The sequence below is a fragment of the Sorex fumeus genome, unplaced genomic scaffold (genome assembly GCF_029834395.1).
Source record: "Sorex fumeus unplaced genomic scaffold, SorFum_2.1 ptg000047l, whole genome shotgun sequence".
Taxonomy (NCBI): domain Eukaryota; kingdom Metazoa; phylum Chordata; class Mammalia; order Eulipotyphla; family Soricidae; genus Sorex; species Sorex fumeus.
In genome coordinates, this window is record NW_026606104.1 from 37,946,447 (window position 1) to 37,963,360 (window position 16,914).

At 38.6% G+C, this 16,914-nt stretch overlaps 1 protein-coding gene across 20 annotated transcripts in view; it reads right to left on the reverse strand.

Moving 5' to 3' along the window:
- The window catches only part of EIF4G3 (eukaryotic translation initiation factor 4 gamma 3), a 355,974-nt gene that overhangs the window by 115,353 nt on the left and 223,707 nt on the right, over positions 1–16,914 (reverse strand). For all 20 annotated transcript variants that reach the window (XM_056122565.1, XM_056122556.1, XM_056122555.1 and 17 more), the window contains one exon: positions 14,448–15,275. In XM_056122565.1, coding sequence (XP_055978540.1) covers positions 14,448–15,275 — 828 coding nt within the window. The remainder of the gene's footprint in view (positions 1–14,447; positions 15,276–16,914) is intronic.

Consider the following 16,914-nt stretch of genomic DNA (forward strand, 5'->3'; position numbering starts at 1 on the left):
TTGGTGTTGGAATATTAGCACTGTAGAACTGTCCTCCTGTTGTTCATTTATTTGCTCGAGCAGGCACCAGTAACATCTTCATTGTGAGACTTGTTGTTACTGTTTTTGGCATATTGAATATGCCATGGGGAGCTTGCCAGGCTCTGCTGTGTGGGCGGGATACTCTCGGTAGCTTGCTGTGCTCTCCGAGAGGGATGGAGAAATCGAACCTGGGTAGGCCGCGTGCAAGGCAAATGCCCTACCCGTTTTGCTATCGCTCCAGCCCAGTGTTGGAATACTGAATGTAATAAATCATGAACAACTTTATAAAACTAAATAAATAACCAAGAAAAACCCAAATGACCTTTAAGGCTAACCTGAGACTCTTATATCTCTGAAATAAATGTATAAAAAACAACTCTTTGTAAAAATCTTTGGACAAATACATACATATTTTTCTTTGAAAGACTTCTGCAAAATGTACAGTGAGAAAATATTTTTTTCCTTTGGACCACTTTCTCAGGAGAACATACTGGGCCAGGAATAATGCATGCTCTATCCCATTCAGTCATCACAATGGCACCTGAAAATACTGTTTATTTGTGTTGCTTTGGGGCCACACCAGGGGCTCTGGGGACCATAGGTGGTGCGAAGGATCAAACCAGGATTGGCCAAGTGGAAGGTAAGTGCCCTAACCTCTGTACCATCTTTTCAGCCCTGAAAATACTTTTAAGTAGAAGTTTCAGAGAGAACTGCTGGAGCTAATGTCTATAAAAGACAATTAGAAAAAAAGTGGTTTGAATAGATGGGTGGATTAAATGAATGAGACAGACAGTAGGAAGAACATTGGCCCCTGATCAGAAGTTGTAGTATGATTTAAAAGAGGAAGACTTAACTGAGCTAAAAACAAAAAAAACCCAAGAACTGAGTTACAGAGAAAGAAAATGCTGTAATGACTAAAACACAAATCTATGACGTGTTTCAACTACAAAAAAAACAAAATGAAATAAAATAAAAAAAGCCATGCTGTCAAGTGTTCCACAATTGTGACATCAAACAATGCTCTTAGAATGGTTACTAACATGCACATTCACTACCTAGCTGAGAATACCCTCTCAAACACCGGTAAGATTCAGTAAATAGTAAGATAAAATTTAATACACAAAATATTTCAAAAGACAATCTGCTATATCCAATGCTGCTATACCAAACACTCCTCCAATACTTGTTGAGACTTGTTGTTACTGTTTCTGGCATATCGAATATGCCACGGGGAGCTTGCCAGGCTCCGTCGTATGGGCAGGATACTCTTGGTAGCTTGCTGGGCTCTTGGAGAGGGACGGAGGAATCGAACTCGGGTAGGCCGTATGCAAGGCAAACACCCTACCCATCAATTATGTGTGTGTGTGTGTTTTTTTTAAAAAACCCTGAAATCTAGTCACTAAATTTATCAGTTTTAACTTAGACTAATTTATTTCTACAGTTGGGATTTTCAGTATTAAATTTTTTAACGGATGTCTTTAACAGAACCTTGTACATAAGCCGCCAGCCCAGCCACTGAGTCTTGTTCAAGTTTTTAAAATGACAGTTATATTGAGATACAATTTGTGTATTATTACTAACCCTTTAAATATTTAAAATTTAGTAGTTTACAGCATTTTAAAGAATATGCAACACTTACCATTAAGTTTGGAACATTTTCATCACCTCCAGAAGAAATCCTGTATCCTTTAGTACTTCCTTCCCTTACTCCTCTTTTACAACTAATGTGCTTTGTAACCACAGATCTGCCTTTTGTGGAAATTTTATATAAACTGAATCATACTATATGTGTTTTCTTGTAGTTGTTTTTTCAATTCCCATAGTGTTTTCAAAGCTCAGTTACAGTGTAACAAATTAATTTTTTTCAATTCCTTTTCATGACCAAATAATTTTTCATAGTTTATACATACACAAATACCACACTGGTCATCTGATCATCTGCTGATTCATATTTAGGCTACTTCCATTTTCAGAGCCCTATTCTTTATTTATTCTTATTACTGTTTTCATTTTGTCTTTCCCCGTAATTTTTACTCCCGAACTAACCAGGAAGCTATGTTACTACTGTTTTCCCTCCATAGTAATGAACACTGAGTTACGTCTCTAGCCCTGTCCTTGAGAAGTTTTGATGAGAGGAGAAAGTGTAATGGTAGCTAAGTAGACCTGTAGAATTATGGGAGCGCTTCTAGTATATGAAAGAATCTAATGTACTTACAGGTCTGGGGTATGGCAATGAAAATAATTGGGTTGCAGGAAATAATAGAAACGGATGAATATTTGAAGAGAGACAGGTTGTAGCTCAAGCAGAAGGCTGAAAGGCATATTTGGTACTCTTGTTTCTCTTAAATAGAGACAAGGTCATTGGTCAGGTGTAAGGGTAGGCTGAGTGAAAGGTTTTATAACAGCATAAAGAAAGGAATGGGTAGGGGTGGAGAACATGAATTTATTGAGGCACTTAATTCAGTGTTGTGCTCTTGTCCTGTAGTGCTCTGTCTATTGGAATTCAAGAAATAAGATCAGGCATGGCACTGTGTTTCAAGAGGAAAAACGGAAAGGAAAAAAATTACCATTTTTGTTAAGAAGGTAGCTCTGTATTCTTCTTTTTCTCCCCTAATTTTAATATACATTGGTTTATTCTTTCTCTAGTCTCCTTAAAAAAGGAATAAATTATTGAAAAGAAGGAGGCAAAGCATCAATTTCTTTTGCCTCTGCCTTTTTCAGTGTATTTAAAAGTTGTAGATGCTGGACTTAAATGGACAGTCAACATGAAAGAGAATAGGGAGATCTTTCCATGATCAAATCCCTCAGCATTCAAATGAAATGCAAGACTTGTACTAACAAGGTGTATTTCAGTGAATACAATAACATGAGATGAATGCAGTTCTGTCACCTAATTGTGTAAATCCTGGATTACCTTAATTCATTGATATGCTTTATTGAAATGGGCACATAATTTTTTAATTTTAATTTTTCAGTCACTGTGCGACAGAGTTACAAAGCTGATCACGGCTGGGACTCTGTATTTTTCATCTCTGCTTAATCTCCCCCTCTGTGAATACTTATAATTTTAATCATGTTATTAAAACATTACACCCTGTTCCCCTTACAGCATTCCTTATTCCGCTTATTATTTTGGCTGGTAAGGGAACGCAGGCAGGTTGGGGACATTTCTTGGCTCTATGCTCAGGAATGACCCCTGCTGGTGCTTAGGGGACCACATGAAGTGCCAAAGACAGAAGTGTCAACCACAAGCAAGTCTTACCTCCCTGTACTCTCTGTCTGGCCCACACGACTTGACTATTGTTACAGCATTTGAAAATTTTAAATATACAACTAAGGGAAGGTCTTGGATTCTTCATTGCTGAATTGCAAGTCCCCAGAACTAAGACTGACTCAATCTAAAGAACCCAGAAATAAGATCCACCAGCTATAGAAACTCATAAACTATTTGGGGTGGAAAGTAGGGGGCTTCCACACTTCTTTGAACCTGGATCATATATAAAAATGCAATATAGCACTCCATGGATTTTTGTTATTGAAATATGAGTATGTCCCAGGAATAATTACTTAAATTATAAGATAAATACTGGAGATGCCAGAGGAAAAAATTTTATATGAACATAAAAAAAGTAACCTGAATATTTTGAGTACGACTAAGTTACCAAGGAGTGTTATAAACACAGCAGCTGAAAATAAAGGCATATTAAAGAAAATGTATTTTGAACATTTGCTTGCACTGTTTTCTTGCTAAAGGTACTGGAAATAATTCTTAAGACTACCACGTGCAAAGTGAAAATAGATAGTGAAAAAAGAGAAAAAGCTTTGTTTGGGAGCCACATCTGGAAATGCTCAGGGCTCACTCCTGGTGTGCATGGCTGGGGTAACTATATATGGTGCCAGGGACTGAACCGAGGTCAGCTGCATGCAAGGCACACATCCTACCAGCTGTAATATTTCTTTTACTGAAAGAAAAAAGACTTAGCAAGACTAGGTTTTACTGAAATGACTTTTTGCGGTGTGTGTGTGTGTATGTCGGAGGTGGGGGGGTATGCACCTGGCAGTGCTTTGGGGGACCATATATGGTGCCAAGAATGAATCAGGGTCAGTTACATGTAAGGTTACTGCTCCAGACTCAACCTTTTCCTTGATTTTCTCTAGGAGCATTTATCCTTTGGTTTGATCAGCTGAACTCAAAAGGGTTGAAACCTATAGTGACAACTCTTATTGGATTGCACCTGGGAAATGCAATCCTAGAAAAGATAAATTTTAAAGAAAGTGGCTTAAAAAATGAAAAAAAAAATTAGTTAAAAAAATAAAAAGATTAGGTCCAGAGAGCGTGACATATTTTGCATGCAGCAGGACTGGGCTCAATTCCTAGCACTGCCAGGAGTAGGCCCCTGAGCACCTCCAGGTATGGCCCCAAAACTTTAAAAATTAAAAACAAGCAAATAAGTAAAATTTTGCACAAAGGAGACGGTGGGCTGGACATGTAATGCGATTTGGAGATGACTGCTGGACAAGAGCCATTACTGACTGGATTCCACAGGACATCAAAAGATCGTGTGACCGCCCACCTATGAGATGGTCAGACTTCTTTGTCAAGACCCTGAATGATTGGTTTGAAGCTCTTCATATTCCTAGAACGAGCAGACGCCATTGGGCTACACTAGCACGCGACAGGGACAAATGGAGACATTACTGGCGCCTGCGCAAGCAAATCGATGAGTAATGGGATGTCAAGTGATCAAGTGAAATAAGGTTTTCAAGGAAACATTCTATCTTCCAATTTCCTGAAAGAATACTGCCCTGTGAAGACCTTACTTTTAGAAAGTGTGATCTTGGGGCTGGAGCAGTATTATAGCAAGTAGGGCACTTGCTTTGCATGTGGCCAATCCAGGTTTGATCCCCAGCAATCCATGTAGTCCTCCTGAGCCAGCCAGGTGTGATCCCTGAGCACAGAGACAGGACTAAGCCCTGAGCACTGCTGGGTATGGCCCCAAATCCAAAAATATTAAATTAGATTAAAATAATATTCCTGGGGTTGAAGAGATAGTGCAGCAGGTCAGGCACTTGCCTTTTACCTGGCTGACGTAGGTTCAATCTCCAACACCGTGTAAGGTTTCCTGAGCACTTCCATGAGTGATCCTTGGGCACAGAGCAGAAGACAGGCTTGGGTACCAATGGGTGTTCGACAAAGCAAAAACGAAACAAATACAACATTCCTTAAACTGGACAGCCCAGTCTGGAAGTAGGTAAGTACAATGGTTATTTTAATTTGGGGAGGTAGTTTAATTACTGAGACTGGGGGAAAATTTAATCTGAAATTTAATTTTTAGAAAAGAACGGTTTAGATAATGGTTAGGTAACATGCTTATAGGGCTGGAGCGATAGCACAGTGGGTAGGGCGTTCGCCTTACAAGCGGCCAACATGGCCGACCCGAGTTCGATTCCTCCGCCCCTCTCGGAGAGCCCGGCAAGCTACCGAGAGTATTCGATATGCCAGACACTGTAACAACAAAGTCTCCAATGGAGACGTTACTGGGCCCGCTCGAGCAAATCGACGATCAACGGGAGGGCCTTTACCTTACCTTAACATGCTTGTAACTGTTGGGCTAAATTTTTGAACAAAAACTCTATCCATGGAGACATTTGTGCTTAAGTTACTATCCAATGAATGAAGTATAGAGGTTCATTCTTAGAAGAATGGGCAAGGACATGTCATATTTCAAGGCAAGAAAACACTATGTCAGGTGCTTGGCATGTAACCTGGCATCTGGGCCTGTGAGGTCCGACTATCTGCTGGAATCATTCTGCTGTCTGTGAAGGACATAATTTGACCCAGTACTGGTATTCTTTAAGGAACAGAACCCTTAGAATTCCCCTGTGGAAAGTGACAAGGAAACAGGAATATCTAGAACCCTACCTCTCAGGCAGCTCTCTTGATACTATTTTTTACAAATGAGATGGAAAGGAAACAATAATTTTAACTTACTCATACAGATTACTCTAATACCACCCTCTGAATAAGTAAGTCACAAGTTCTTGGGTCTTCTGTTGTTGTTTATTTTTGTTTTGGGGCCACACAGATGCGCAGGGGTAGCTCCTGACTCTGCATTCAGGAATCACTCCTGGAGGGCTTAGGGCTTAGGGTGCTGGGGATCGAACCTGAGTGGATCACGTGCAATGGAAACACCCTAGTGCTGTACTATCACTCTGGCCCAAAAGATTTTGTTTTAAGGATTGCTCTGACGTTTTTGATAAATGACATTAAACCAGGAATATGTAAAAAATTCTGTCCCCAAGATTCCAAAAGTTTTACTTAAAAGAATCTAAAAACTAAATGTAAGGGTGCATACAGAGGGAGGGATTAGGTTTATGGGACACTCAACCACTGTTGATCTATTTTTATCCCCAGTAACTAAATCTTCCAGGGACATTTTAAATGGTTTATATAATATGCAAGTGAAACAAAAGTGAAAATGTTAAATTCTCTATTCCCAATGCTGACCTTCACATCGTTTTAAAAATAAGTGATTTTTATATTAGAGTACACAAAGTGAAAGACCTTTATTTCTCTAGTTTCATATTTACTTATTTGATCTCTTTTAAAATACTTTTAATATTCTCAAAGGTAGAATCAAAGGTACTATTATCACGCTTTCCCTGAATTAAACTTTGTTGCCTTTACACTAAAGTAAACTGAAATGGAAAGAATGGCAATTTGCTTTATGGGTCAATTTTATTACTATCTTGCAAAATGTACAATTATATCTTCATTCAAGGAATAGAAGTCTCATCTTGCAGCCTGTAGACTCTGGATTGCCACCTTCCCTGAGCTTACAAGAATATAAAGGTACATGAGATCAGCTGCAGTAGCCATCTATCAAGAATATGGGTACTATTGGGGTTGGAGCGATAGCACAGCAGGTAGAGGATCTGCCTTGCATGTGGCCGACCCGGGTTTGATTCCCAGCATCCCATATGTGCTCCCCCCTCCCCACCCCCAGCACTGCCAGGAGTACAGGAGTAATTCCTAAATGTAGAGCCAGGAGTAACCCCTGAGCATCGCTGGGTGTGACCCAAAAAGCAAAAAAAAAAAAAATGGGTACTGAGTGAGCCAACATCTCTAACTGCTGACTTTATATGTTATTAGCCATGTGGGAAGATAGAAGTTCCTGGATCCATGCAAAGTGAGGACTTGGGACTAAGATGACTACAAAAAGCCCAACTTATTTAAGAGACAGCTTCAGAAACTAGAACAAAGTAAGACAGCCAACACAGTGATGACTACGTAGAACGGTTTCAGCTATTTTGAAAATCAGTATACACTATGAACCTAGACTTAGGACATTAACTCAGATTTAGTTCCAGCTAAAACTCAGATTTACTTCATCTACATCGATTCCACTGTTCTTCCTGCATTAACATATGCCTCAGAGACCTGGGCCCCACACAAACAGGATGAGAAAGCTATTTGGGTCTCCCAAAGAGGAATTGAAAGAGCTATGCTTGGAGTATCACGTTTCACTCAAAAGAGAGAAAGAATCCTGAGTTCTGAACTCCGATGATGCCTCTTTTGCAGACCACAACACCCAAAAGGAGAGAGAGAACACAGGGGATTGCCCTGCCACAGAGACAGGGGGGATGGGGGGGATGGGGGTGGGAGGGATATTATCCATGGTGGTGGAAAATGGGCACTGGTGGAGGGATGGGTATCTGATCATTGTATAATTGAAACCAAAGCACAAAAAATTGTAAATCTACAACTTTAAAAAAAAATAAAATAAAATAAAGGGGGAAAAAAAAAAAAAGAATCAGGGACGCTGTCTTGTTTGCCAAGGCGTCAAAAACCAGATGGGTTGGACACGTCATGAAATTTAGAGATGACCGCTGGACTAGAGCAGTTACCAACTGGATTCCACGGGATGTCAAAAGACCACATGGCTGCCCACCTACCAGATGGTCAGACTTCTTCATCAAGATCCTGAACGATCAGTTTGAGGCTCTTCGTGTTCCTAGAACGAACAGATGCCATTGGGCTACACTAGCACACAACAGGGACAAATGGAGACGTTACTGGCGCCCACTCGAGCAAATCGATGATTAACGGAAAGTCAAGTGATCAAGTGACTCTCATAGTAAACAAGGCAAAGAAAATGACTGCAAATACAACTGTAGTTATTAAGAATGTAATTTCAGGGCCAAAGTGATAGTTAAAAGTAGTGGGGCACATATGCTTGGATCCCATCCCCAATACTGCATGGTCCCTTGAGCACGAGAGGGACAACCTCCTCGCACTGAACTGAGGTGGCCTGAACACTGCTAGAAGCCCAAAAAATAAAACACAATTTATAACATTAACAATACTAACAATATAGCTCAGAGAGATAGTATAGGGATTAAGGTGCCTATCTTATATGTGTTTTGACCCAAGATACGATCTCTAGCACTGCATGTGGTCTGAGAAATGCCAGCAGTAATCCTTGAGTACAAAAGCAGAAGTAAGCACTGAGAATCACCAGTGAGGCCTCCAACAAAACAAAACCCCAATACTGATATTAGATATTGTTATATATTATTTAGTGTCAATATACTATACATCATGTTATATATTAAATATTAACAATATAATAACCAAAAGGGCTGGAGCGATAGCACAGTGGTTGGGCGTTTGCCTTGCGCGCAGCCAGCCAGGCCGAGCTGGGTTCGATTCCTCCACCCCTCTCGGAGAGCCCGGCAAGCTACTGAGAGTACCTTGCCCGCATGGCAAAGCCTGGCAAGCTACCTGTGACGTATTCAATATGCCAAACACAGTAACAAGAAGTCTCAAAATGGAGATGTTACTGGGCCTGCTCAAGCAAATCGATGAACAACGGGAGGACAGTGCAATAACCAAAAAGAAAATTCCAGGTTATTGCCTTCCCACGAAAGAAAGTTCCCGAAATAGTGATAGTAATATGAATGCTGATATAAAAAGGGCTGGTCAACAGAGAGAGGTCTGTCTGTTTAAGAACCTGATGATTTATAAACATCTATTGATAGATTTCCAAATTCAAACTTTCCTGCACTATTTGTTTTTCTCTTGTAGTTGACTATGTTGAATTAGATCAGAAGTTCTACAATTCCAAAAAACAAGACATCTCCCAAATATTCAGAAAACTGTTGTGATAACTGAGCTGGATAAGAATGCTACATCTTATAAGTAAAGATATGCAAAAATACAAAGTGGTTGGACTGATCAGGAAACAAAACCCAATCATCTGCTATCCTAGGAGACTTACACTTGAATTCCAATAAACATAGGCTTGAAGAGAAAGGCTGAAAAAAGCAAAACAAAACACAAAACACAATCACAGAGGCAAAAAATAGCCTAAGAAAGGCAAGAATGGCCATAGTACATCGGAGAAAATAAATTTCAAACTAATAAAGGAAATGATAGAGATGGACAGTATATAATAATTATCGATACGTAAAGGAACTTAATACTCATTAACAAATAGACACCCAACGAAAGGGTATCAAAATATAAAAACCTACTACTGGGCCTGGAAAGAGACAATGTCAAGAAACTAGTAGCTAACACTTCACTCTAACCAAAATAAATAAATAAAAATTAAAAAATTAGCAAGGATATATAGCTTTAAATAAAGAGTTGGAAAATGTGTCAACTACAGTCCTCTCTCGTGTACATGAAAAACATTACTGAGAACAGATAACATGCTGGGATGCAAAACAAGTGTCAAAATCATGAAGATTGAAATGTTATCAAGTTTTTTTCAGACCACAATAAAAAATAAAGAGAAATCAACCATTAAAAGAATGTGTGAAAATCCAACCATCTGGAGACTAACCAACAAGCTATGAAATTCAGTAAGTGAAGAAATCAGAGAGGAAATAAGTCCTGGGAACAAGAAAGAAACTCCAATAAGCTTTCAGAAAGCATGAGGTTCAGCAAAAGCAATACTAAGAAGGAAGTTAAATGCATCATAAGCTTACATAAAGAAACAAAGCTAAAATAAAAACCTAACCTTAAAAATCAATGAAACCAAGAGTTTTTTCTGGAGGAAAAAAAAAAAACCCAAAAAGCAAAACTAAGTTGGACAAATCCTTATCAAGGCTCTAAAAGGAAAAAAGGAAAAGAAAACCTTCATAAATACGATCAGAAATGAAAGGGACGATGTAACAGATATCACCAAAATTACCATGGATCATAAAGACTACAATAAACAATTTTATGCTACTACATTGGAGAAACTAAGTTGAATAATTTTTTAGAATCATGAAAACACTGAAGATTGAATCAAGAGGAAATAGTAAATTTCAATATGCAACAAAACTGAAAGATCAAATTAATCCTCAAATAAAATCTTGGGTTCCTGATTCAACTAGTCAGTTCTACCACGCTTTGAAAGGTGACATCCTTCTTATTCTTTCAAAATAGTTGAAGAAACAATTTTCCCAGATAGTTTCTATGACATTGAAGGCTGAGGTGTCACAAAAAATGAAAATCACAGATTTTCAAGTACAGATATGGAAAGCCTCAACAAATCTTAAGAGAACAAAATTCAACAATATATTAAAAGAATAATGACCAAGAGGGATTTAGAACAAGGAGACAGGATGGTTCAATATATAAATCATCGTAAACAAACCACACATCAGAAAAATGAAAGATAAAAATCATATGGCCATATAAATAGCTGCAGAGAAAGTTTTAGTCAACACTGAACTTTATGATAAAAACTTTCAACAAAATGGAAACAGGAGGAAGCTAACATAGTAAAGGCCGTATACAAAAAACCCACAGCTAACACCATACTCAAGGGCAAAAAAATTAAAGTTTTCCCTCTAAGATCAGTCTCAAGACAAGAAGGTCAACTTTCAATGCTATACTTAATAGCACTACAAGTCCTAACTAAAGCAGGTAGGGAAGAAAAAAATACAAGGGGTCAACATTGGAAAAGGTATACTATCACTTTTTGCAAATGATCAGATTATTATTACAGAAAAATACTAGACTTCACCAAAAACCTTTAAAAAAAGGCAAGGTGTACAGTAAGGTAAGGTGAGAGGCTACAAACCTATACATAAAAATCTGTTGCATTTCTATCTGCAAATGAGTGCAAGAAAAATTAAAAGAACAATTATAATTATAAATGTGTCAAAATAAATTAAGTACTTAACTACAAAAACACATAGATTCTATGTGGAATTATATGTAGAGTCCATGTAATATAAAATAAAACACAAGGACATGAAAAGTATTCACATTCACAGTAGAAAGAATTGGAAGAATTAACAAGGTACCATGACCATCCTCCCCAAATCATTGTTTAGATTCACTGAAATTTCTATCAAAATTCCAATGGCATTCTTCAAGAACATAGAACAAACATTACTAAATTTCTATGGAGCCACAAAGTTCCTGAATAGCTAAGCAACTCTGAGAAAAGAGAAGGGTGGCATCACATTCCCCAACATTAAAATACATTATAAAAGCTGTATTAAACATACATACATGAAAGTAATCAAAACAATATGATATTAGAATAAAAGTACTGAGATTAATGAAAATTCTGAATCCATACATAAATAAACCCACACATAAATAGACCATTAATTTATGACAAAAGAGCCAAGGGCAAAGTCTCTTCAACTACTGGTATGGGAAAACTACACAACCATGTGCAGAAGACTATGAAATTGGACAACTATGTCATACCATACATAAGACTTAATACAAATGGGACCAAAGACTTAGATATTAGGTCCAAGCCCAGAAAGCACACTAAAGAAAAGACAGGCAGAATACTACACGATAATGGCTTCATGATGTATTCAGGAGTTTGATGACAAGAACCAGGGAAGCTAAAGCAAAAAATAAAGGGATTATGTCAAGTAAGAAGCTTCTGTACTGTGAAATAAACTACTGTTGAAACTATAAAGACATCCTACCGAACAGGAGAAATTATTTACACACCATACTTTATTAGATGTATCCCATCTAATTAGAAGTATTCCCATACTTCAATAGATACAAAGATCTAAAACAACTCCATAAAAAAATGGGGAGACATAAACAGACATTTCTTCAATGACTTAGAGATGATCAACAGGCATATGTAAAAATAACCATAGATTATCAAGAAAATGCAAATCAAAATGACAAATGAGATATCACTATACAGCAGTAATAAGAATGGCTTTTTTTGGTGGGGGGAGAGGGTTGGGTCACATCCAGCAGTGCTCAGAGCTCTACACCCAGGAATCATTCCTGGCAGGCTCTGGGGGACCATATGGAATGCCAGGGATTGAACCCAGGTTGGCCACATGCAAGGCAAATTCCCTACTCATTGTATTATCTCTCCATCCCCCAAGAATGGCTTTTTTAAAAAAAAATGTTTTTCTAGTTTGTTTTTGGGCCATACCTGGTGATGCTCAGAAGTTACTTCTGGCAGTACTTGAGGGACCATATGGGATGCTGGAGATTGAACCCAGGTTGGCCACGTGGCAAGGCAAATATCCTACCCACTGTACTATTGTTCTGGTCCCCAAGAATGGCTTTTGGGTTGTCTTGAGAATGGCTTTCATCAGAATGTCTAGAAACAACCAGTGGTGATGTGGATGTAAAGAAAAAAACTCTCCATTGCTGGTGAAGATGTAAACCAAAAATAAATTTTCCAGATTTTGCTTGCATGTCATTAACCCTGGGTTTGAGCCTTAGCACCCTGAGCATAGAGTTAGGAGTGGCCCCGGAGTACCACTGGCTATGGCCCCCAAACCCAACCATTAAACCCTCAAAATAATATTTTTAAAGTAGGAGGGTCAGGGTCAATAATACAGTGGTTACTGGGTTCAAACCCTGTTATCCCACTGCCAAGAGTAACTCCTGAACACCAGTGGGTGTAGCCCCAAAACTAAAAAACAAAACAGAAAACAAAAAACAACCCATAAAGTGGGAAGGTCAGAGAGATAATGCCCCAGTTCAATCTTAGGCACTATGTGGTCCTAGGTGCAGCCCTGGAGACATCTACCACTTGCTAGATGTGGCCTTTATGGCCCTAGAGCAAGCCAGGGTGGGTCAAGTAATCCCCAGCACTGCTCAACCCAGCCAGCACTGCTCGACCCAAGCAGCCTCACATATATTTGAGCCTTTGCATCCCTAGGAAGGGCCTCCAGGCTTTCCGAACATCACTGGACAGGCCCCCTGGGCATGGCTACTTACTAGTCATGTTTTTCTGTTAGACAGCTAGAAACAGACACATACAGAGGATGATAGTGGCTAAAACTTTATCCTAGGGCACATCCAGATAAACTACCAGGGGAGCACTCATTTGCCGAAGAGTGTAACTTAGCCTGGCAGATATATAGAAACTAGAGCGTATAGGCAATGTTCCAGAAGGTGGGCTACGCTACCTGCTAAAAAGACATATTCTCTCTCTCTCCCACTCCGCCCCCCACCCTTGCCACCACCCACCTCTCTCCCACACCTGGTGGTGCTGAGGTGCTACTCTGGGCACTGTCTGAGGGACCATGCAGTGCCAAGGATCGAACCTGCAAAGCATGTGCTCCGCCGCCCAGGGTACACTCTTTCCAGCCCAAGACATTCTCACTGTTATTGACTCTAAAACATGGATAAGCCATACATGACTCATTAAAATTATGAAAAGAGAGTGGCTAGTTCCTCAGGTACGAAGTGATTAAAATAATTTTGAACTTTCAAGAATGTTTGGAAATATAAATATAATATTGAGGGGAAAAACTTGTAAAATTTATAACTTATCTAGATATGCAGTATGTGTGGTGCGGGGGCTAGAACCAAGGACATCATTCATGCAAAGCACATTTTCTACCTCTTAGTTGTATCCCCAACCCAAAACTCTTTTAAAAGAAAAGAATAAAACGGAATTAAATTTATCTGCAAATTAAGTAAGCCACTTTTATAGAACTAGGAATTTTTGACATTCTGATGGTTATTTTCCCAAATCCTAGATTAAAGGAGAAGTACAGGAGTATCCCTTAAATTGAGGATTAGCTGGATTTTAAAATTCTGAGAAAACAAGATTAGGGACCACAGAACACGCTGATTTGACTGTTTTCTAGCCCCAAAGCAAGAAAAGCAACAGTTTAGGAACCACTTCATATGAACAAGCCAAAAACAAAAACAAAAACACATGTACAGTGACATATACCTTGGAGGCATTTTGTATATTTGAAAGTTTCATTTGCAATTTTTAGACAATGTAGTAACTTTTGCAGGTTGCACTAAAACTTAAACACACCATTGAAGAAATCAGACTAGGAATTTCAGCATTCATTTGACGTTTCTGGAAGTTAAGGAAAGTAGCCAATTAAAAATTTACTCAAGCACTGCTTCTTTTTTATGTTCAGAAAGCATACAATCATTAATAGCAAAAACAGCTTACCTGGGAGAGGGCTCTTTCGTGAACTTATGTTCTGAGAATCCGTAATATCTTCTGTTTGCCCATCTGCTTCTACCTCTACTTTGTTTGGAATCTCTTTTGCATCCTCACTAAGGCAAGTTCTTATGTTATCATCCTCTTCTAAGACTCTCTGCACTGTGATGGGGGTACTAGTAGTACCAGCATTAGTGGAAGCAGCAGGAATGATGACTGAAATGGAAGGAGAAGCTGGAGGAGATGGAGGAAAGGAAGGAACTGCAGATGGGGTGATGGGGACTGGAATATGCTCCAAGTTCATGTCTTCTGGGGTACTTTCCAGAATCTCCAATTCAAGAGTCAATGGCAATACTTCCTGTTTTTCTATTTCTACAACGCTTTCCATGGCTGGTAATTTTTCACTCACTCCATTCATTTCATTTATTAGGTTAGTACTAGCAATCAGTGGAATATCATTAGGAGCTACATCACACGGTTTCTTGAATATGTCATCATCAGTTTTATCTGTTGGGGAAGAATCTGACGTTTCTCTGCAAGATGCTGGGCTGGGTACAGAAAATGCATCTTCTTTTGAGGAAGGAAGTTCACATCTGTCATCTATTGCAGTGGTGAATACAGGTTGGTTGCTGAGAGCAGCAGAGATGGGAGAAGTAACTGTATTTCTAGCAAGTGGAGAAACAGTGGCAGGTGACGAAGGCAGAGGAAGCTCTGGTAATGGTTCTACTGCAGCAGCATCAGATGTCTGGCCTGCTTGTTCTTTCTTCTCTCCACTAAGGACTAGCCTAAGGACTGGGGAAGGAGACTTTAACACTGCATCTAGTTTTGTCTTCTCTTCTGGGAAAGGAAAAAAAAAACAACTCTTGAATCACAGATATTGTATAGCATTATCTTACAAGTCAACTATTTTCATTTCTTGCCCTAAACTATAGACAATAAGAGACAAAAATATTGCACTTAATATTTAAAGAATACAATACATAAAAATCGTATTTTTGAGCAGGAGCAAAACTCAGTTTACCACTTAGAATACAACAGATAAAGTGAATCAAAATGGAAGTTAAAACCATACTTGGGATGAAACTGCGTTTTGTCCGTAAGTTAGACACTAGTTTTCTACCAATGTCATGTTACAATGACAGAACAGATACAAGGAAAATAACAAGATGACATCATTTATTATCTCCATGTCTGCCACTGTGGCACCTTCTTTTAATGAGCACATATTGCTTACATTGAAATTCTTTTTCTTTGGGGTCAGGAGGATTGGGCCACTCCTGACAATGCTTAGGACTTACTCCTCTGTGCTCAGGGATCACTCCTGCCAGATTTGAGGGAAAATATGGGGTGCTGGGGATCAAACCCAGGCTGCCACATGCAAGGCAAATGCTCAACCCACTGTACTAGCTTTTTGGCCCTGAACAGAAATTCTTATTAGAAGTTTCTTAACATAAAAATTTTAAATGAACTTTTAATTTCTCAAACAGGACATGTAAACAGTAATAATGTTAAGGTAATAAAAATGGAATTCTATCTTTTTTGGTCTACTTTGTGCGGGAGGCCATATCCAACCGTACTTAGGGACTAACTCCTGGGTCAGTGCTCGGGGATCACTCCAGCAGTGCTTGGAGATCATGTAGTGTTAAGAGATCAAATCCAGGTCTTCCCTATGCAAAGTATGTGCTCCAGCCCAAGGAGCTATCTCCCTTGTCTTTATTCTGTATTTACTTAAAAAATAAAATGCATTAAGGGGAACACACACACACACACACACACACACAAGCACATAACATATATGACTCAAATATCTGATAACAATACATGTGTTTTTATAGACAAAGAGTCATAATTAAGGTGCCAGATAATACAAAGAATATTAATTCATGAATATTTGCATATTTTGAAAATTCTAGGAAATCTGATATAATGATTCATTCCTGGTAAGATGAAATCAAAAAAGATTTAAACTGGTCTCCAGCCTTTTGCACAGCATGATAAAATCCACAAATACTCAGCAGTATGCCCATCTAATGAAAACAAAATTTAAGCACTACTAAAAGAGACTTTATTTTCTTTACCAAAAGTATCTTTACGCCTCAAAGAAAATGAGTTTTTACAATGAGTGTTAAGTAAATTTGTAACAGATTTTTTGGGGGAGGGAGTCATACCCAGTTATGCTCAGAATTTACTCCTGGTAGGTTCAGGGAACCATATGGGATGTTGGGGATCAAACTTGGGACGGCTGCATGCAAAGCAAGCGCTTTACTACTGCTCCAGAATATTTTCTTTTAAGCAGAGAAATAGTACATAATTCTATTAGTCTATTCTATTCTATTCTATTCTATTCTATTCTATTCTATTCTATTCTTTAACCTTTCTAATTAAGTGGTTAAATTAAAGGTTAACTTACTGCAACTACATTTGCTCCAACTACATTTACTGATCTTAAAATTCACTTTAATTTATGAAAATAAAT